The 22,496-nt window shown below is 33.3% G+C and overlaps 1 protein-coding gene across 3 annotated transcripts in view; it reads left to right on the forward strand.

Annotated features, from left to right (window-relative positions):
• CNOT6L (CCR4-NOT transcription complex subunit 6 like) overlaps window positions 1-22,496 on the forward strand; it is a 100,224-nt gene that overhangs the window by 52,537 nt on the left and 25,191 nt on the right. For all 3 annotated transcript variants that reach the window (XM_087864058.1, XM_045790170.2, XM_045790160.2), the window contains exons 5-8: window positions 6,376-6,465; window positions 16,979-17,047; window positions 19,622-19,779; window positions 21,811-21,965. In XM_087864058.1, the coding sequence (XP_087720184.1) occupies window positions 6,376-6,465; window positions 16,979-17,047; window positions 19,622-19,779; window positions 21,811-21,965 (472 nt within the window). The remainder of the gene's footprint in view (window positions 1-6,375; window positions 6,466-16,978; window positions 17,048-19,621; window positions 19,780-21,810; window positions 21,966-22,496) is intronic.

A 22,496-nucleotide genomic window follows, 5' to 3' on the forward strand; every position in this document is an offset into this window, starting at 1 on the left:
TTGCTTGAAAGTGTTCATAACATTGTTGTGATATATTTTTAGACTCTGTTCTGTTTATAGCTGTATCACCCCCCCTTCATTTCTAAGATTGTTTATTTGTGCTATTTTTTTTTTTTTGATGTAGCCTCCCCAGGGATTTGTCAGTTATGTTATTTTCATTGAATCAATTTTGCCTTTTATTTTTCAAAAACTGGTTCAGTTCTGTGTTTCTTTATTCTGTTTTGTCTGGATACATCATATATTTTCTTTTTTTCTCTTTTTAAGTTAGATATATGGTTTAGTTTATACTTAGATTTTCTTATTTTATATAAGCATTTAAGTAAGGCTATAAATTTGCCTATTTGGCTATTTTTGTTGTTGCTGTTGTTGCATCCCACAATTTTGATATGAAGTATTTTCATTTTTGTTTTGGCCTAATTATTTTTAATATAGGTTATCATATCTTCTTTGACCCATTTGTTATTTAACATTTCCATGCATACATGATTTTAAATCTATCTTCTTTTATTGTTAGCATTAAAGTTAACTGCATTATAGGCAGTTAGGGTAATCTGTATGAATCCATTCTTTGACATTTGTTGATTCTTACTTTATGACCTAGTATGTGATCAATTTTTGTTAAGTGTTTTACTGAATCTGAGAGAATATTGTTTTTCTAATTGTTGGGCACAGGTCTATATGTTTATCCATTAGATCAGATTTGTTGCTCAGATTTTTTATATCTTTACAAATTTTTGACTCTTTCCTCTTTTAGTAATTAAGGTGATTAATGCTAAAATTTCCACTAAAATTGTGGATTTGCTCATTTCCCCATGTAGTTCACTTGGCTTTTGCTTTATATCCTTTGAGATTATTTTATTAGGTATACCACCTACACCCATATATTGATGTATTGTATATATTGCTGTACTTTCTGTTGAATAGAACCTGGTATTAGGTGGTGAGCCTCTTCCTCCCTTGTTGAGTATTTTCATCTTATAGTCTGTGTTGTCTAATATTACAGCTGTGCAAGTTTTCTTTTGGTTAATATTTGTCTAATATATCTTTTCTCATCTGTTTATTTTCAGCCTTTCTGTGTGCTTATGCTTAAGTGGTATCTCTTACAAATAGTATATAGCTGGACTTTGCTTTTTTTTTTTTTAAGATTTATTTATTTGAGAGAGAGAGAGCATGTGTGCAAGCAGGGGGAGGGGCAGAGGGAGAGGGAGACAAGCAGACCCCCTGCTGAGTTGGGGAGAGTCCAACGTGGGACTTGATCCCAGGACCCTGAGATCATGAACTGAGCCGAAATCAAGGGTCCAGTGTTTAACTGATTGAGCCTCCCAGGTACCCCTGGGCTTTGTTTTTAATACATTCTGATTTTATTTTGTTTTTAATGTGGTTCAGATCAGTTGCCTCATCTATATTGTAATTACGGATATTTTTGTAATATACTGTCCTACTTTGTCCACTCTTTGTGGTTATGTAGCATGAGATCTCCAACTTTGTTATTGTTCACGTTTGCTTTTATACCTTTAGATGCTCTACATTTCCATATAAATTTTAGAGTCAGCTTTTTTTTTAACTACTAATTCAATTTCTTTCATTGATAAAGGACATTGAGATTATCCCTTTCTTAATATAGCCACTCCAGCTCTTTTCTGTTTGCGTGGCATACCTTTTTCTAGTCTTTTACTTTCAATCTATTTGTGTCTTTGAATCTATAGTGTATCTTTTGTGGACAGCCTATAATGAATTATGTTTTATTCATTCTGCTGATCTCTGTATTTTAATCACAGTTTAATCCACTTACATTTAATGTATTTGCTGATAAGGTAGGATTTTCATCACCATTTTGCTATTTTCTATGTCTTAGTTCCTTCTTGTTCCTCTGTTTCTCAATTAATGCCTTCCTTTTTTGTGTTAAATGAATATTTTCCAGGGTACCAATTTCATTCCCTTGTTTCTTTTGCTACATTATTTTGAGCTATTTTCTTAGTGATTACCCTGGGGATTACAGTGAACATTTATGGTAGTCTTAATTTGGATTAATATCAACTTAATTTCAATAATATAAAAAAAACTTTGCACCTATAGCTCCATTCTCTTCTCATTTATGCTGTTACTGTCATAAATATTATCTTTGTACATTGTGGCCATCAACATAGATTTATCATTTCTGTATGCAGTTGTCTCTTAGATTGAAAAATAATAAAACCAGTAATTGTATTTATGCTGTCTTCATAGATACCTACATAGTTATCTTTATTGGTACTTCTTCTTTTTATCGTATGGATTCAAGTTACCATCCAGTGTCTTCATCCTGTAGGAATCCCTTTAATATTTTCTGTAGGACTGGTCTAGTCACAAACTCATTCAGTTTTTGCTTATCTGGGATTGTCTTAATTTCTCCCTCAGCTAAGAAGGATATTTTTGCTAGATATAGAATTCTTAGTTGACAATTTTTTTTTCTTTCAGCACTTTGAATATGTCATTCTTCTACCTTTTGGCCTCCGTAGTTTTTTTAAGATTTTATTTTTAAGTAATCTCTACACCCAACATGGGGCACAAACCTATGACCCTGAGATCAAGAGCTACATGTTCTACTGACTGAGCCATTGAAATTTGTTAAGTTTAGTGTCCCAGCTTCTGACTTGTGCACAGCCTCAAGATCAGGAAGAGGTGAGAGCTTAGGCTGTTTTCAGGTGTTTCGTAAGCATATGCAAAGCTGCCCATGTTTATGGTTTTCTAGATAACCTGGAATATGTCAGAACTTTTCAGAGCCCTTATTGACATCTTATTCCCAAGCTTTTCCTATTTAGCATTTAGATTAGTCTGTTGTTGCCTTACCTGTTTCCATGACCTCAGACAGCCATAAATTAAGTCATTTACCAGTAATGGTTTCCTCGAACATGCCCTTACACCCTCTCCCCCTTCAGGTGGAAGGCTTTTAGCACTTGGCTAGAGTCAAGGAACTACCACCACACAGGTCAGATAAATGACTAGTCTTGGGAATGAGGTTTTGAAAGGCTCTAGCTCAATTTTGGTTGCTTCAGTAGTTGCCAGGCTGCCTTGGCAGTAAGGGACCAGAAGAAGTCAAAACTCCACAAATTACCGTCCTTACCCATATCCTGCCATTTTGCTCTTATGAAGGGGCAAATTTTTGGAGGTCCTTACTCTGCCATTTTTGGCTGAATTTTCTATTTCGTTTTGAGTGAGGTTTGATATTTTCTGTCTTTCAAGGAATTTGGTCATTTTTTTCTAAGTTGTTGAACTTAAGAAGAAAGTTTTCTTAGTATTCCCTGTCCTAATGCCTAAAGGACTATTCCTTATTTAATTCTTGATATTTAGGAGTTGTGTCTTTTTTTCTTGATCAAGTGTAGGTTTATCAAATTTATCTCTTTTTCAAAGTACCATGTTTAGGTTCAGACTAACAGTACCATGTTACTCTCTTGTTTTTGGCTGTAAATTTTATTGATTTCTGCTCTTTATTATTTCTTTCTGGTTTCTTTGGGGTTCATTTGCTCTTCTTTTTTTAGATTCTTAATATGGAAGTTAAGTCACTGATTTTAGATCTTTTTTTTCCAATATAAGGATTTAATGCTATAAATTTCCCTTTAGACACTGACTTATGTTCATCTTACAATTTGATGATGTATTTTCATTTTAATTGAATTAAAATTTTTTGTGACCTTGTCTTTGACCCATAGATTACTTAGAAGCGTGATGTTTAATTTCAGAGTTCTTGGAGATTTTCTAGTTCTATTTAATTTCTGTTTTTTTTTTTTTTTTATGATCAGTGCTCTGATTTTGTTTCTTTTAAACATGTTTCAGTTTGTTTTCTGGCCCGGAATATGGTCTCTCTTGGTGGATGTTCACGTACACTTGAAAAGATTGTATATTTTCCTCTTTTTGAGTACAGTATTGCGTAAATATCAGTTCAGGTTGGTTGATGTGTTTTTCTGATCCCCATCTTTACTTTTTTTGTTGATAACTGGTGGAGGAGTGTTGCAGTCTCGAATACCATTTTGCACCCTTCGAAAATATTATTCTAGTGTATTCCAGCTTCTATTTTTGCTAATGAATTTTATTGCCATTACCATGTTTTTTGTTTTAAGTAATTGGTTATTTTCCCTAATAGGTTTTTAAGTTTTCTACTTGCAATTGGCATTCTCTAATTTGCAGTACAAAGTAAAATGAAACCCTTTCATATACTTCTTTGTATACATTGTGCTTCTTGGGTCAGTTTATTCATTTTTTAAAAAATTATCTTTTGATAGTTTGCAGCCTTTTTCTTTTTAAATAATGCATCTTCTTACTTCTCTCCAAACTCTCTTTCTGGCTAGAACTTAGGCTGTGTTTACTGTTTGCTGTTGTTATGTGTCAGAGTCTAAAATTTCCTCTAGTTTTCTTGTTTTTATCTCCTCTGTTGCCATTGGGTTTTCCCAGAGACTCTGAGGCTTATAGTTCTATTTACCATAATCCTCTTATTATACAGGAGCAATACTCATGTGGTTGTAAGATGTGGAAAGAGAGGAAGAGTTCTGTAGTTTTATGATTAGGTCTCATTCTTTTTGGGCCTTTGAGTTAGATATGCTCCTTCCTACTCTCTCTGCCCCAAATCAGGCTTGAGGGGCTGGAGTGTGGGGTATTTACTTGGGGTTAAATGGCAAAACGTCACCTGATTATATTCTGGTAAAATAGTTTTCCTTGCATGCAGGACTTGTTAAGGAGAGCATTACTCTCCCCCTCCCTACCTCCCACTCTCTCTTTCCCACCAGAAGCACAAGGGGAATTTTTCTCCAGTCTTGATATTAAAAACGTGTTGGGGCTCTTGGAGATAAAACTCAGGGAAGTGTTGGAGGTTCCTAAGATTGGGTCCCTTTGACTTTTTAACTCTCAAGCTAATTTTCCCCAAGCCTCCAGCAATTTGTCAATTATGACTTCAAGTGTGCCAACTGATACTAGTTCATTTCTGGGGTTCTGTATCTGGACTTTTCCTGCCACTCGGCTGTGATTCTCTATATCTGCTTGTTTGTGTTCAGGGCAGCAGTTTGCCTTATGACTTCAGTTGTGGGGACAGGAGGGACAACTTCCACGTTCTTTGTATGTTGAGCCAGAGACCTAACTCCTGTTCTCTATTTCTAGAACTCCAATTTAATATATGTTAAGATTTCTTACCTAACTCACATATCTAATAACTGTCTCCCACTTTATATCTTTTTGACTCTTGGTTATGCATTTTTGGTAGTTTCTTTGAATGTATTTTTTCTGTTCACTAATTTTTTAGTCAAGTCTGATGCACTGCCTAACTCATTGATGATAGGTTTTTTCCCCCTAGTACTTTGAGTTATCATTCTATATGGTAAAATACCCAAATATTTTAGTACGCACTGTGACTAATTTTGATAAAAGTATATACTCATGTTACCACTGCCAACCTGAAGATATAGAGCATTTTTGTCACACCAGGAAATTTCCTTTTTCTCTTTCAAGTCGATTGGAAACTGCCAATCAGATTTTCACCACAGTTGGACCATTTATACTTCTACCAGCAATATGAGAGTTCCAAGGAGTCTACATTTTTCTATCACTTTTATGGTCAATATTTTTAAATTTTAGCCATTCTGCTGAGTGTGTGTGTTGAAGATTTTGTTTGCTTCAGTAGTTAAAACCTTTGTTTCTGGAAGTTCCATGGTTTTTGTCTTTTCAAATCTGTTTGCAAGATTGTTATTGCATGCCTGTTTTGACAAATCCCTCTTATATTTCTTAAGGGAATATATAGACTGTTAACAATAGCTTGTGTTTTTGATATTTAATACATCTGTACCATTAGTACTCAGATATTCCTGATCACCATCATGAAAAAATTCTTATTTTCATTTTCCTCTCACATTTCACTAACTCACATTTGTACAAGGTTTCCTTTTCACTTGAAATGTCTTCCTTTCTCCATATGTAATATAAATATTCTAACTAGGAAGACCCTCCTTTTTTTTATGATAGCATTCATTCTTTCTCATAGGACTGTTTGTCTTTCAGTTAGAATATTGTCTTTCAAAGATAAATTTAGAACTTACAAAGGTTAATTCAGGGTACTGGTTTGTGGTATTACTTCAGAATTGACTAAGATTAATATGTATGTTTATATATATGATTTTGGCAAACATACATTGTAGGTATATAGTATAAACCTTGAAATCTGAAAAGAAAATGTTTTTGAAATTTTATGACTATCTTAAAGAGTATTTCTTTAGATTCACATAATTGCTTTAAATTTATGTAACAGATTAAATACTTTAAAATTCACTTTACAAAATTAATATTTTATTGTGTACATTTGTCTGGTCTTACAATTGTAAGTCTTACAGATTTTATTTTTGTATTCTGCCTTAGGCAATCCTTTATCACAGGATATTCTCAATTTATACCAGGACCCAGATGGAACCCGAAAGCTACTGAACTTCATGCTTGACAATCTTGCAGGTAACTCTTAATGATCAGTGAACTCTACATGTATTACTACTAGGTAATATGTCCCATGTTGCTTGAGACCATCTGACCTTTTTTTTTTTAAAATAACTTCTCATAGTTTTAGAGTTCCTTTTTTTTAAAAAAAATATTTTATTTATTTATTTGACAGAGACAGCCAGTGAGAGAGGGACACAAGCAGGGGGAATGGGAGAGGAGGAAGCAGGCTCATAGCGGAGGAGCCTGATGTGGGGCTCGAACCCATAACGCCGGGATCACGCCCTGAGCCGAAGGCAGACGCTTAACCGCTGTGCCACCCAGGCGCCCCTAGAGTTCCTTCTAATACTGTATCCCATGGTAGTGGGACATTCTTTTCATATACTGAGTGCTTTCTGTTTACCAAGCAATATATTAGGAGCTTTAGTTACATTATCTCATTTAATTTTTCTAAGAATCTAAGAGGTCTGAATTTTTACTGGTATTGTACAGATGCAAGTTCTGAGATTCAGAGAATAAATTAATTTTCCCAAGTTAACACAGCTGATTAATACCAGAGCTGTGAACCCAAGATTCTCTTGCTCTTCATCACAGATACATAGTTATTGTTTGAATTTGGTGGGGATTATGTGGATCCCATACACTGTACACATTTTTTGTGAATGAAATTAATAGTTTGATTCACTACACAGTTGTGGAAATTTTGCAAGCAGGATTTTGATTAACAACACCATATCTGTCTGAGTAAAATAGTTTTATTCGAAATGGAAATTTTTCTATGTAAGAAATCTTTTAAGAATTTGACTTAAAACTTCTTGTTTTCTTTTTTTTTCTTTTTGCTTAAACACTCAAAATGTGAGTAAAAGTATGTAGATGCTGAAATTCAGATCTTTTTCTTAGAATAATGTCTTTCTTAAATACAGAGTCTTGAAACAGAGCTAGAGAAATCTAGAGTCTAGCATGAGGCCAGCATCATAGTATATTGTCTATACTCTTTTTTTTTTTTTTTTTTAAGAAAAGGGTGGAATTTAATCTTTATTTACAGGACATATACTCTTTTTAATTCTCTCCATCATAGAAGATACCTACATGCAAAATTTTAAAAAAAATAGTAATATTTACAATAATGTAAAAACCAGATTCATATCATCTAAATTATTTTGGCTATAAAGACTAAAATTTGGTTGATGGGAGAGAGATAATAAATTTAAGAGAATCTTTTTAGTAACAAATTAAGAATATATGGCTAAAAGTTTAATTTAGCTATATATATAGATATATATATATATCTATATATATAGTATGTATATGCTGTTTCCTTCCTGCTTTAAAAATACGTATCTCCATTGTCTAAATAGGTGTAGCTACTTGACCCTTTCATTTGGTGTGTGTGTGTGGGGTGTATGTGTGTGTAATTTTTAAGGAGTTCTTCAGTGCTTTAGATGCAAGTCATTTGTTGGTGTATATGTTGCAGGTATCTTCTCCCATGCTGTTGTTTGCCTTTCCTCTTTGTTAATTTGTCTTTTGTTTTGAACAGAAAACATTTTAAATAATTGAATTTATTGATCTTTTCTATTATGATATTGCTCTTGTGTCCTGTTTAAGAATTTTTCCCTACCTGAAGCTGAAGAATATATTTTCCTGTATCTAAAAATTACATTTTTTACTTGTAACATTTAAAGCTAGTATTCTTCGTAGAATTGAAATTTGTATAACACAGGAGTCAATTTTCATAACTTTTCCATAATAGATTAAATTGACCTTGAGCCATTTGTTGAAAAGACTGTCCTTTCATTACTGTTTTTTAGGGCCATCTTTGTCATAAATTGTCATTGTATATATGGGTTTATTTCTGACATTTTGTGTTCTCCGTTCATTTCTAGTAGTCTTTATGGCAATGTAACAGTGTCTTTAATTATGGCATTTTTATAAAATGGCTTAAGATTCAGTAGAGTTAAGTCTCCCCTCTTGATTTGATTCTAAAGTCTAAGCTAGTTTTGGCCCCGTGCTTCCTTTACCTTGTATTTTCATTAAAATTGTTGGAATTGGCTTTTCAAATTTCTACCCTCCCGAAAAGGTAGGGATTTAGGTTGAGAATATATTGAATCTATAGATTGCTTTGAAAAGAATCAACATGTTTACAACACTGGATTTGCTAATCTAACGATGTTGAGTATTCTTTGATTTATTTTGCTTTCTCTAGTTTCTCCCAGTATTGAGTTTTAGGTTTCTGTGTAGTGGTCTTCACATTTTTTATTACATTTATTCTAGTTATTGACTTTTTTGATGCCCTCAAAACCGTCTTTTCAGAAATGATTCTTAATAAGATTATTATTGCTCATTTATGGAATATAGTTGGGGTTTGTATATTTATTGGTATTCAGGTACCTTGATGAACACTTGTAAATGCCTTTGGTAAATACATACTCAGCCACTTTGCTAAACTCTTTTTAATCCTAATGTATTTTAATTTCAATTTCTACAATTGTATCATCTGCGTATAACGACACTTTTATTACTCTCTAGTTCTTGTATCTTTTATTTCTTTTTCTTGCCTTATTGCACTTGCTAAGATCACCAGTAGATGGTAACTAAAAGTAGTGATAATTTGTCTAATTTCAAAATTTATTAGCTTTTAATAATTATAAAACACTCACCATAGTTTTTATATAGGTTAAGGAAGTTTACCAGATTAATAAGTTTTCTTCTATTCCTAGTTTGTTAGAGTTTTTAATTTTTTAATAGGAACAAATGTTGAATTTTATCAAATGCTCTTTCTCTATTAAGATGAGGATATATTTTCTGTCCTTTATTCTGTTAATTTGGTAAATGCATTGATTTTCATGTTATACCACCTTTCTATTCTTAAAATAAATTCAAGTAGGTTGTAATACAGTATTTTTATATATCCCTTTACTCAGTTTGCTAATATTTTACTTAGGATTTTTTGCATGTGAGTTTGAGATTGGCCAATAATTTTCCTTCAGTATCCTTATCAGATTTTAATATAAAGATTATACTGGCATCATAAAATTTATTTATTTTCTGTTACTTGGAAGAGTATATTTAAGATTGGTTTTTGTTTTTGTTTTTAAAGATTTTATTTATCTGACATAGAGGAAGTGTGTGCTTGCATGCGTGTGCGGGCATGAGGTGGGGGAGGGCCCGAGAGAGAGGGAGAAGCAGGCTCCCCGCTGAGCAGGGAACCAGATGCAGGGCCTGATCTCAGAACCCTGGGATCATAACCTGAGCTGAAGACAGATGCTTAACTGACTGAGCCACCCAGGTGTGCCTTTTTCTTAAATGTCTGGTAGAATACATCTGAGTCTGGGGTTGCTTTGAAGGAAGTTCTCAATTACTGATTGAATTTCTTTAATAACTATTGTACTGTTCTGAGTCTTCGTTTCTCCATCAGTTTCTGAAAGTTGTGTTTTTTTGTAATTTGCCCATTTTATCTAAATCTTCAAATTTATTGACATATAAAGTTCAGAATTTGATATATAGTGATATCTTTTCCATTCTAGATATTAGTTATGTTGCCTTTATTTACTTCATGCATAGTCTTGCCCAGGTATTTTTCAGTATTTTCTTTGAAAAAAAAAAAAAGAACCAATTTTTAGCTTTATTAGTACGCTCTTATTTTTAATATCAGTGATTTTTAATTTTTATTCTTTTGCCTTTCTTTGAGTTTTCTTTGCTGTTCTTTTTCTAACTTCTTAACATCTTAATCATTAACCTTTAGACTTTCTTTTTTTTCCTCTAAGTATTTATTTATAAATCTCCCTTTAAACATGGCTTTTTAGCTGCATCCTTCAAGTTTTAATTTGTATTATTTTCATTATCATTCAGTTTATATTCTTTTTTTTTTTTTTAAGATTTTATTTATTTGAGAGAGTGAGACAGAGCATGAGCAGGGAGAGAGGTAGATGGAGAGGGAGAGGCAGACTTCCCTGCTGAGCGGGGAGCCTGATGTGAGGCTCGATCCCAGGACCCTGGGATCATGACCTAAGCCAAAGGCAGACGCTTAACCGACTGAGCCACCCAGGTGCCCCCAGTTTATATTTTCTAATAGCTCTCATCATTTCTTTTTAGATGAATCATTTAGAAGTATTTTTATTTCTAGGGGAGATGTTTTCTTTGTCATTGAGTCCTAGCTTAATTTCATTGTGGTCAGAGAGTACTCTAATTGATTAAAAATGTTTAAATGTGTTATTTATTAGCTAGCATATGCTTAATTTTTCTAAATTTTAAGTATGCACTTAAATAGAAAATGTATTCTGTAGTTATTTCGTGCTGTATTCTATAAATATTAGTTTACATTTGTTAATTGTTTGAATAGGACATACATACTTGGTACTTTGTTTTTATTCATTATTGATAGAACCTTATTAAAAATTCCCCCTTTGTAGATTTGTTTATTTCTTATAACTCTTATAGGGATCAAAAGGATTGATTCTTTTATCATTATGTAATCACTTCCTTTGTTCCTAGTATTTCTTTTTAATTACATATATTGAGGGCATATTTTCATGTGTTTCATCTTTTTGGTTATTTGAAGTGTTTATCTGCTCCTGATGCTGTACTTATTATGTTAATGTTAATATGGCTAATGAAAATATCTAGTTATGCATGTTCTTTCTGGTTAGAATTTGAGCTGTATATCGTTTTCTGTTCTTTTATGTTTAACCTTTGTGTTTCCTTCTATCTTAGTAATTTCTCTGTCTGCTTGTTTTGGGTTTGTTTTGTTCTTTTTCTTGTTTGAAGTAAAAACTTATTTTGATCTGATTTGAAATTCTTCCTCTTTATAAATGCAAGACTGTAGCATTACATTTTTTCCCCTCTCAGAACTACTTTAACTGTACCCCACAAATTTTGATATGTTGTGTTTTCATTCTGTTTAATGTATTTTTAAAAATTTCCTTTGAGACTTCCTCTTTCACTCATGGATTATTTAGAAATGTGTTGTTTAATTTCTTGTTCTGTTATTCTTGTTGGATTCCAGTTTGGGACCAGTTGGAAAACATATTCTGCATTGTTTCAGTTCTTTTAAATTTTCTGGGGTTTGTTTTATTGTCTTGGTGAATGGTTCTATAAGTGTAAATTAAATTAGATCATGTTAGTTGGTGGTGATATTCCATTCTTCTGTATCTTTTCTGATTTTTTTATCTTGTACTTTTATAAATACCGACATTATAGTGTTGAAATCCCCAACTGTAATTGTAGATTTGTCTGTTTTTCCTTTCAGCCCTGTCAGTTTTTCCTTCATGTATTTTGAAGGTGTATTGTTTGGTGTATACATATTTAGAATAACTCATTCTAATGTAGTGGTTTGAAACTTTTATCATTATGTAATGACCTTCTTAGTTTCTAGTATTTTCCTAACTCTTTAATTAAGTCTGCTTTAGCTGTTGTTAATATAACTGCCCTCCTTTTTTTGTTATTGTTTATTGCTGGCATGGTACATCTTTATCCATCCTCCTTCAACTTTACTATGTTGTTGTATTTAACATGAGTTTCTTGTAGGCCACATACAGTTGAGCCATGTGTCACATTTTTATGTCTGCTCTGCCAAGATTCTGCTCTTTTAATTTGTATGTTTAGATAATTCCATTTAAAGTAATTATTGGTATGTAGAACTTAAGTTTTCCATTTTTTTAAGTTGTTTTCTGTTTGTTTGCACTGTTTCTCCTTTATCTTTTCTTGGTTTCCTATGGGTTAAACATTTTTTAGAATTCTCCCCTTATTTATGCTATTTTTGAAACTTAGAGTTCTTATTTGAAATTCTTTTCTTGGTGGTTGTTCTAGATATCACAATATACATATTTAGCATAGTCTACTAATCATGGAGTTTTATTACTTTAAGTGCATGATTGTTCCCTTATTTCCATTTATGTGCCTTCACACTCCCCACTTTTATTAAAATGTAATTGTCTTTAATCTTTCCTCTACCTACACAGAGTACCACACAGATGTTGTAATTTGTGCTTTAACCATCAGATATGATTTAAGAAGCTCATGTGGAGGTGGTAATCCATTGTGTTTACCCCTAATTTTACTCATTGCTTGTTCCTTCCTTTTTGATGTTCCACTTCTTCTGTTATCATTTCTTTTCTGTTTAGAGAGCTTCCTTTAGCCGTTTTTTAAGGACAGGTCTGCTAGCAACAAAGTTTCAAGGTTTTCCTTTTATAATATTTTTATTTCCCCTTGATTTCTTTGTTTTTTTAAAGTTTTTTAGAGACTTTGAGAGAGAGAAATAAAGTGAGCACAAGCAGGGGGAGGGACAGAGGGAGAAGGAGAAGTGGGCTCCCTGCTGAGCAGGGACTGGATCCCTGGATTCAGAGATAGTGAACTGAGCCGAAGGCAGACACTTAACCGACTGAGCCACCCAGGTGCCCCAATTTCCCCTTGATTTCTGAAGGGAAGTTTTGCAGGATTCATAATTTGTGGTTTGACAGTTCTTTTCTTTCAGCACTTGAAAATATGCCAGTTCTTCTGGCTGCCATGGTTTCAGAAAAGAAACCCATTGTTCCCCTGAAAGGTAGTGTGTCTTTTCTCTTTGATGTTTTTGAGATTATTTTTTGTCTTTAGTTTTCAGTGGTTTATGATATGTCTTGGTGTTGATTTCTTTGGGTTTATTCTATTTGGTTTGCTCACCTTCTTGAATGTGTAGGTTTATGTCATTTACCAAATTGGAGACATTTTAGTCATTATCTCTTAGAATACTTTTTAAGCCCATGTTCTTTCTCCTCTCCTTCTGGATTCTGATATGAGTCATAGAGCTTTGTTACAGTTCCATAGGTCTCTCAAACTCTGTTCATTTCCCCCTCCCCCCCAGTTTATGTTCCTTTTAACTGTTCAAATGGAATACTCAGATTCACTAATTTTCTTTGGTTATCTTTATTTTTGTGCCCTTCCAGTGAGTTTTGTTGTTTTGATTATTGTATTTTTCAGTTGAGTAATTTCATTTTGGATCTTTTAAAAAAGTAGAACTTCTGCTTCTTTGGACTTTTTATATTTTCATTGTTTCAGGAGAATTTGTAATTACTTCTTGAAGCAGCTTTATGATGGCTGCTCTAAAATCTCTGTCAGATAATCTCAACATCTGAATTCTGTCTGTGTTGGTCTCTGTTGATAGTCTTTTCTCATTTAGTTTGTGATAATTCCTGGTCTTTGGTATGACCAGTGATTTTCAGTTGTATCCTGGATATTTTGAATGTTAGGTTTGGAGACTCTTGATCCTTTTAAAATCAAATCTCAATTTTAGCAAGCAGTTGCCCAGTTTAGGTTTAGTGTATGGGTTCTGTCGGCTTTTCCAGGCTCAGCTGACACCCTTACTGTGGGCAGACCAGGCCCCTGCTGCTGATCACTGAAGTGGTGAGTTGGGTTGGCTCTCTCGGGCTCTGTTAGAGAGATTGCCATTAGCATGTTGGATTACTACTGCCATGGAGTGTGAGTTTCCCACCTAAAACTTGATGTACTTCTCCTTTTTGGCTTCACTGGCCAAAGAAATCAGGATTTTCTTGCTGCCCTACTCCCCGCCCCCACCCCTATTCTTCATGGCTCCAGGGTTGGCTGCAGGGCTATCTATCACCTGGTGTGGCATGTATGGGAGATATAAATGGGAGGATTACTATTTTATCACATTGTAGGCATGATTCTGAAAGACATATTACTATGTTAACTGCTGTTTCTTCTTTTCTATTAATGAGAACAGACTTCCATATTGATCCAAATTCTAGTACTGTGTCTAGGACTATATATATATATCTATTAAACAGTCTTTATTTTATTTGATGGTTTGTCATATCACTGAGATTGCAGTTTCATCTTAAAAACATTAAGTATATGTCACACATGAATATATTATTCTCCTTGTAAAAATTCCTATTAAGACTAAAATTTTCTTTGACCACTACCTTTAATTTCATGTCCCCTCCATGGTAAGTAAACACACTTGTAAGTTGGGTGTGTGTTCTTGTAGATATTTTTATAGACATTTAGATATAAGAATTATACCAGTAGAAGTGTTATGATTCATGTGTGTTTTTAAAATGTTTTCTAATAAAACATGTTCTGTTTTATCATTATATATATGTATATTTAAATATTTATTTATTTGAGAGAGAGTGCATGCATAAGCAGGGGAGGGGCAGAGAGGGAGAGAGAGAGAGCCTCAGGCAGACTCCCCGCTGAGTGCAGAGCCCAATGCGGGGCTTAATCCCAGGACCCTGAGCTGAAATTAAGAGTCATCTGCTTAACTGACTGAGCCACTCAGGTGCCTCATCATTATATATTTTCTAGTTGTTTTCACTCAGTATTTTTTGTATAGCTTTCCAAGCTTATATAGCTTTTGTATAGCTTTAGCACACATGTGTCTGTCCTTTTTTTTCTTAAACTATAGCATAGACTTCTGTAAAATGGATATTAGTCATTTACCCTTGTTTTTGCTATTATAAACAATAGGGTAATGAATAACTTTGAATGCTTCTTTATGCAGATAGGGCTGATCCCAGGAAATAGAATTGCTGAGTCACAGGGTCATAGATGTTTAAATTTTAAAAGACGATCCAGCTTATCCTCCCAGAAAGCTCCCAGTTTATATTCTTACCAGCTGTATATGCAAGTATTCCTATCTTATCACCATCATCAATTTTGGATATATTAAAATTTGGGGGACAACCTGAATAAAAACATGCTCTCTCATCTTTTTATTTTTCCTGGTTACTGGTGAGATACAGTGGTTTTTCATAGGTTTTTGGCTCTTTGGATATTGTTGATGAATACTTTGCACTTTACTTATACTGATATGTTGTGATGTATTAGTTAAAATATATTAGTAAAGTTCTGGGAGGCACCAGACCGTCAGCATCACCTTACTTGTTTTATTTTGAGGATTTTTTGATTTCTGAATTTTTAACCATTTGCTGATAGGGAACCCAACAGCTAGAAAGTTCCTTGTTTACACTTCATTGTATTTATATATTGGGCTTTCCATTCTTTAGATAGTTTTCATGATTGTGGCATGGCATTCCTGGCGGCATGATTTTTTCCAGGATTCAATATGTTGATTCAGGTGGATGGTTTGTTTGTCATCTTACGATAACCTTCATTCCTTTCCTGGCAAGATACGGACTATGCAAAAATAATCATTCCACATTGTGAAAAGTATGGATGCTAAAACTTGCATCCTTTAGATAGGCTTTTGGAAAACCAAAATGGCTAATAAAGGGAAACTTTTAAAGATCTTAAATACTCTGGTAAATTTCTTAAATCGTAAATTTCTAAAGATCTTAAATTTCTGTGGCTGGGTGAAGATAAGAGTGTTTTGTTTTTAAGGGAGTACATTTCTCAGCCACTACATTCCCTGGGAAAATATGCACACTTCAATCTAATTGTCCTGTAATTGTCAACTTTTTTAAAAGGAAAAAGTAAAAACATAGTTAAATCTTAACTTAGTGAATTTTCTCTCATCTGATAGTTGGGTAGCTTTTAGTTCCATGGTATTGATAACCATATCTGAGTAATTAATGTTTAACCAGTGCCTTCCTTTTTTCTGTATAATGTAGTTCTAATCTCTTGTTTTACATGAATGTTATAAAATAAAAATTAGGAAATGAAAGCCCCATTATAAAATTCATTAACTTTTATTATGCATATTCACATGTGTTTTTTTCTATTTTAAAGATATTTGAGTATTTCAGTTTGTTAGTATTTTGGAACTTCACATAGCTTTGATTTCCCGGCAGGAAAATTTACACTATTTACATTTGTAATTAAGACATAAGAGCTTATGTAAGGTTTTGTGTGTGTGTGTGTGTGTGTGTGTGTGTGTGTGTTTTAAGATTTTTAGAGAGTGTGGGTGAGCAGGGGGAGGGGCAGAGGGCAAGGGAGAGAATCCCAAGCGGACTCCCTGCTGAGAGTAGACGGGCTCATCCCAAGACCATGGGAGCGTGACCTGAGCTGAAATCAGGAGCTGGATGCTTAACCGACCCTACCGAGTTACCCAGGCACCCTGATCTTACTTAAGGTTTGAAATAGGTACTTCTTGGGGCGCCTGGGTGACTCAGTCGTTAAGTGTCTGCCTTTGGCTCACCGTGTGATCCCGAAGTCCTGGGATGGAGCCCCAGCATCGGGCTCCATGCTCCACTGGGAGACTGCTTCTTCCTCTCCCACTACCCCTGCTTGTGTTCCTTCTCTCACTCGCTGTCTCTCTCTCTGTCAAATAAATAAATAAAATCTTTAAATAAATAAATAGGTACTTCTTATAAGTACTGTGTAAGTGGAAATGCCAATAATGAGTTTCCTAATGTTCTTTTCATATGTTCATTATGTGTTTTCTGCGTAGGTCTACTTAAACTCCCTTTGGCTTCTAAATCTTCCTTATATTTCAGTATTAGATTTTTAAGTCTGTTGTGGGCCATTATAGCTGAAGAGAAAACAGAAGTTGATTTAACATTATAAAGTAAATGATACTGAATTTAGAAGCACATGAAATTAACCTACATTTATAAAAGATTTTTCCTCCCCCCAGTTCATCCAGAGCAGCTTCCTCCGAGGCCATGGATTACATTAAAAGAACGAGACCAAATTCTGCCATCAGGTAAATAGTTTCTCTTATTTTTCTTTGATTTTTTTCAGAAATAGTTGAAATGCCATTTGGGCTTTGTGATTTAAGTATTACAAGCCTTCATTTTATGCCCACAAGGTAAATGAGCTTCAAAAACTACTGACAGATTTGAAAGTTAAAACCCATATTAAGGCCACGTGTAGGAATCTCCTCTGTCTTTCACAGTGATGTAGCTCTTGGTTTTACAATTATTCCTTGTAATAAATAAAGCCTTCCAAATAAGAAAATAAATAAGGCCTTCCAAATGGCCTCTTCACACAAGGTATTGGGTGACTTAAAAAATGAAAAATAATGAATTTTCTTCTGAAAATTTTAAACTACTTGGGTACTTTATCTTTCTTCAGTGGGTAGAGTGAAAGAATAATTTAGACTGAATCTGTATTTGCTATATTGGAAACAAAATATGATTACAAGGCCAATGGTGTAGAAATGGTAGAGCTTGAGTATTTGGGTAATTTAAGGATATAGCTCAGCATTTGGAGAACTTCGGTAATGTAGAAAATATAAACCTTTATCTCTTGTGGAGACCAATAATGATTTGACATCATTTATAGTGCTTCTTACTGCTTGTTAAACATTTTATGATTGGGAATTCTACTTAAAATTATGAATTAGTATTTCTCTAAATGCCTTCTTTTTAATCAAAAGAGTAAGTTTTCATTATATCTAATTTCATTTTAAAATTAACAAATGAAAATTTTATTGTTTTAATACCAAGGTTGGCTCTGTCACTGAGCACTGACACATTAGTAATTTTTAAAGGGTAAATCACAGAACTTCTTCTGTACTTTTTAAGTCCTTCGGTTTGTGTACTTTTTTAAAGAGGATTCAGAAAAAATTACTTGCTTTGAAATTGGGAAATGGTAGGAAGTATAACATCTTCATGGTTCTGTTGCATTTTAATAACACTGAGAAATAACTGCATATACAGTACATTTTTTGTGTCTTCCAGAGGCACTAATTTTAAACTTCCACACTCTTAGAGTCACAGGATCAGCCTGTTCTAGGAGGCACCGTGTTCGTGCTCCATCATGAGCAACACTTCCATTAACAGAATGCACATTGATGGTCTGAGTAAAAGGAATACCTAAGGTTTTCTGCAAGCCTTATCTTTGGTGGATTTATTTTGTTTAGCCTTCCCTAATGCATAATTAATTGTTCCTTTTCTGATTTTAAAAATACCATTTTCTGGTTCTTCAAAGTAATCCTTTCTTGAGCACTAGTGAACATAATCTTGAAGAAAAGCTTTCCTTATACTGCACACGTACATTTTCATTAAGAAAAAGAACAATGGAAACATGATTTCATCAGTTGTTGAATTCTCAAAGTAATGTGTTCTTGGGTTTTCCTTATTGAAAAATGAGTATGGATTTTTCTTGGGATGTGTTGTACTTTCCTAAGTAGGATCTGAGTGCTTTTACTTCTGTGAGTAGGGAGATGTCTATAATAACTTACGATTTATAGCTACAAAACTATAATGATAGTTTTGTAAGAATCAGTACCAGATAGTGAAAAAGCTAATGTACTAAATGGCCTCCAGTTTGATCCCCAGGGGACCATTGAACTGAGTTTCTCTTAATCCTTTCCCCATTATCTGAATCCTAACCAACTTCAATCAAGTATTATTACCTGGTTATTTGGATTCCTCACCTTTTTTTAAAGTATGTGATTCACAACCATCCCTGCCCATTATAGTCATCAGGGATGCTTTTAAAAATATGAGTATCTAGACCCTAAATAATTTATTCAGTCTTGAGCAGGGCCCTGGGTATGAGCACTTTTAAAGAACACTGTATAAAGTGATTCTAATGGGTATCCATGTGAATCACCTAGGGATTTTGTCAGCTTGCAGGTTCTGACTTGGTAGGTCTTTGGGTACCACAGAGTCTGCATTTTTGAGTTCCTAGGTGATAACTGATGCTCTTGGTCTTCAGAGCACATTTTTGGGTAGCAAGGCTATAAATGTTGTTTTCCTGTTAGTTTGTTTACAGTCCTTTTATAGTTCAAGGGCATTTTAAAATGAGAATTCAGTTTCAGAAATGAATATATGATTTGGCAAAAAGGATTCTGTTATAACTAAACTTTGTTAGTCCATATCCTTCTGGCAATAAGAGCAGTAAGAGGCTCCCAGAAGTATTAAATAATGGATATTTTGTTAACAAAAATTAATGAAGATAGAGTCTTCTAATGAACAAAACTAAAATTCACTTTTGTTCCACTTATATAGAGCTTTGCTCAAAAAATTATGTGCAAAAAAATTAACATTCTGACTTCGAATTTGAATTTTTATTAAAATAAATTTCCTAAAAATCTAAAATATGAACTGTAAGTCTAATTCTAGTGAAAGAACTTTGATCTGATGGACTCCAATGCAGTCTTAGTAGATACAGTTTAACAGAATTTTGCTGAAGGCATTTCACAGTGATGATATTTGGGATGGGTTTGTGTGCCATCTGTGCTTGTGCAGGTATACACATGATACTTCTTTTTGAAAAACTTGCTTAATTTTCTCCCTTTTGTCTTTTGTTTTTTTCTCCCACTTCTTAGCATCATTCACGGTTATGTGTTACAATGTGTTATGTGATAAATACGCCACCCGGCAGCTATACGGCTATTGCCCATCCTGGGCATTAAACTGGGAATACAGGAAAAAGGGAATTATGGAAGAAATTGTTAACTGTGATGCAGATATCATTAGTCTTCAGGTAACACTATAGAAATTAATTGTCTGAGGGCAACTGACTGGCTCAGTTGGTAGAGCAGGCAATTCTTGATTTCAGGGTTGTGAGTTTGAGTTCCACATTGGGTGTTAGAGATTACTTAAAAATAAAATCTTAAAACTTAAAAAAAGAAGTTGTCTGAAACTTTAAAGGTGAACTTAATAGATCTTATTTCCGGGAGAGAGTCTGTGATCAAAACAACTCAAAAGGAATTGTTTTCTCTGTTCTTAGAAAGGGCATTTTTAATAAGCAGGTAAGACATTTCCACAGTGGAACTGTTCTGCTAAGTACAGCCATCCACCTATACTCATTTACTATTAAATGAAAAAAATCTCATCCATTATTCATGTGAATGGTTCATCTTATGAGCAGATCACTGGTATTGTTGAAAGAGAAAACTGCAGAAGGTTGTATCTTTTAAGAATGTGAATTTAGCTTATTATGTAATCTTTAAAAAAAAAATTTGTCCACTGTTCCTTAATGATAAACATTAAACATTTAAAAATATTGTGCTATAAATATGCATTTTTGCATTATTTTAAAAGCCATTTCTGAAATTTAAAGTCTTCTATTTTATAACATTTTATTATAATTTAATTGAAGAAACACCTTTCTGTTGAAATATGTGTTTTAGCTCTCCAACACTCAACTATTAAATGGCCAAGGTTTCAAGGTAGTATTTAATAACTTTTTTCTTAGCAACTTTCAAAGCATATTACATGTTTATGAAGGTATTTTAAAATTTTAAGTGTTATAATTTCATAGCTGCTTTTTAGCATAGCCTGAGAAGAAATTACTTTTTCAATAATTTTTTGTACTAGAGTAGCTTGATAATTTATGTTGTCTATGGTTCATATGACTTACTGGGAAATAATAAAAATTTTCAAAAATTAAATTTTCTCCTAAATACTGAGAACTGACATAGAACTGGGGGGTGGAGAAGGAGGCAAACAAAGTTAGCCTTGTTGTAGTTACTTAGCTGTCCTCTTTTTTATTTAGTATTTGTAGTAATGATAGCCTTCCATTCTTCTAAGTATAGTTTGAAGGATAAAAACATAATTTAAAAAGTATTTTTATTGTAAACGCAATACTATAGTATAAAATGTTCATTCTAGAGAAATTAAACATTTTGAAAAAATATAAAGAATGATGGGGGCAAACACCTAATCTCATAATCCAAAAATAGTTTTTGTGTTAAAACTTCTGAAGTATTTGTTGTACACATTTTTAAAATTCATTTTCCTATTTATTTGCAGATACATTTTCAAAATAAAGTTGAGATCACACTATTGTACTTCATGCATTTTCCATATTACTAAAATTCTTCAAAGCCAGTTCATTATATGAATATATATTTATTGATTTAGCATTTTCTCTACTGTTGAACATTTAGGCTATTAGTCTTCACTGTTATAAAATCATCTTACGAGCATCATCATACATAAATCATTATCTTCACATTTGATTATTTCATTTGGAAAGATTTGTTAAAAATATTTTATGGGTCAAAGAATAAAATAGCCTAACTTACAAATACTGGATTCAACAGAGACCATTGGATGATTGGTGTTCGGGTATCTAAAAATACCTTAAATTAGAATTTTTGGTGATAGATCTTAAACTTCTCACAATCCCATTGCCGTTGAGAAAGATAAATAATTTAAAAAATTACCCCTCTAAATAAAACTTACTGTTCCTTACTGTTAATCTATAATATGTCCAATTTTACCAGTTTTGAGGAATTGATGTACAGTAGAATGAACTCTAAATTGGAACTAAAGAGACTTGGGACCACCTAGCTGGTAAGCAAGAGAAAATCCTGCAACAGTTCAGGTTCTTGCAGGTTTAAAAGCTGCCATTGTCAAATGACTGCTGCTAGTGGTAAGGTAGGATAGATAATATTTGTTATGTGAATTATTTTAACTTAGTCACATCTTACTTATACTGCTAAACATTTTTATACCTTAATCAGAGCTTTCCTCTGTCATGTCGATGACAACTTTTCTTTCACCTCAGGAAGTGGAAACAGAGCAATACTTCACTCTCTTTCTGCCAGCATTGAAGGAGCGTGGGTATGATGGATTTTTTTCTCCAAAGTCACGTGCCAAAATCATGTCTGAGCAGGAGAAAAAGCATGTGGACGGTTGTGCAATATTCTTCAAAACAGAAAAGTGAGTTAAGGAAACAAAGCATAATAGTGTATACTTCTTTAACACACAAATTGACAAAAGCTATCTAGAAAGCAAGAGTTGTAAAAATTAAAACTGTTGGTAATGTTATATTTCTTAGCCTGTGTTGGAAATAAGAATGTGTATTATACTTTATGCTTTATTGCCAAATTACGCTAAAAATTTTGAGAGGTATATACTTGAATATGGTGTTATCATAGCTCCAAATATATTTTCATGAAGTAAAATATTCTAGTTTAAAAAAAAAAGCGTAGTGCCTTTTAAGATTTGAAATGAGTGATCTGAGTTTCCTTCTGTGAATTTTGTTTTGGTAGTTGGCTTTTTCAGAATTGTTAATTTTATTAACGTTTTTCGTCCTTTTCAGTTAACATTTCATATATTCAGTCATTCACTAAATGTTTACTGAGCATTTGCTTTGTGACAGGTGCTGTGCTCGTCAAAATAGACATAAAGGTAGACAAGACATAGTTCCTAATCCCACTCAGAGCTCTGGTCTAGTAGGAAAAGGTAATC

This window comes from Ursus americanus, chromosome 8 (assembly GCF_024610735.1).
Source record: "Ursus americanus isolate L20-20 chromosome 8, mUrsAme1.1.p, whole genome shotgun sequence".
NCBI classification, from domain to species: Eukaryota; Metazoa; Chordata; class Mammalia; order Carnivora; family Ursidae; genus Ursus; species Ursus americanus.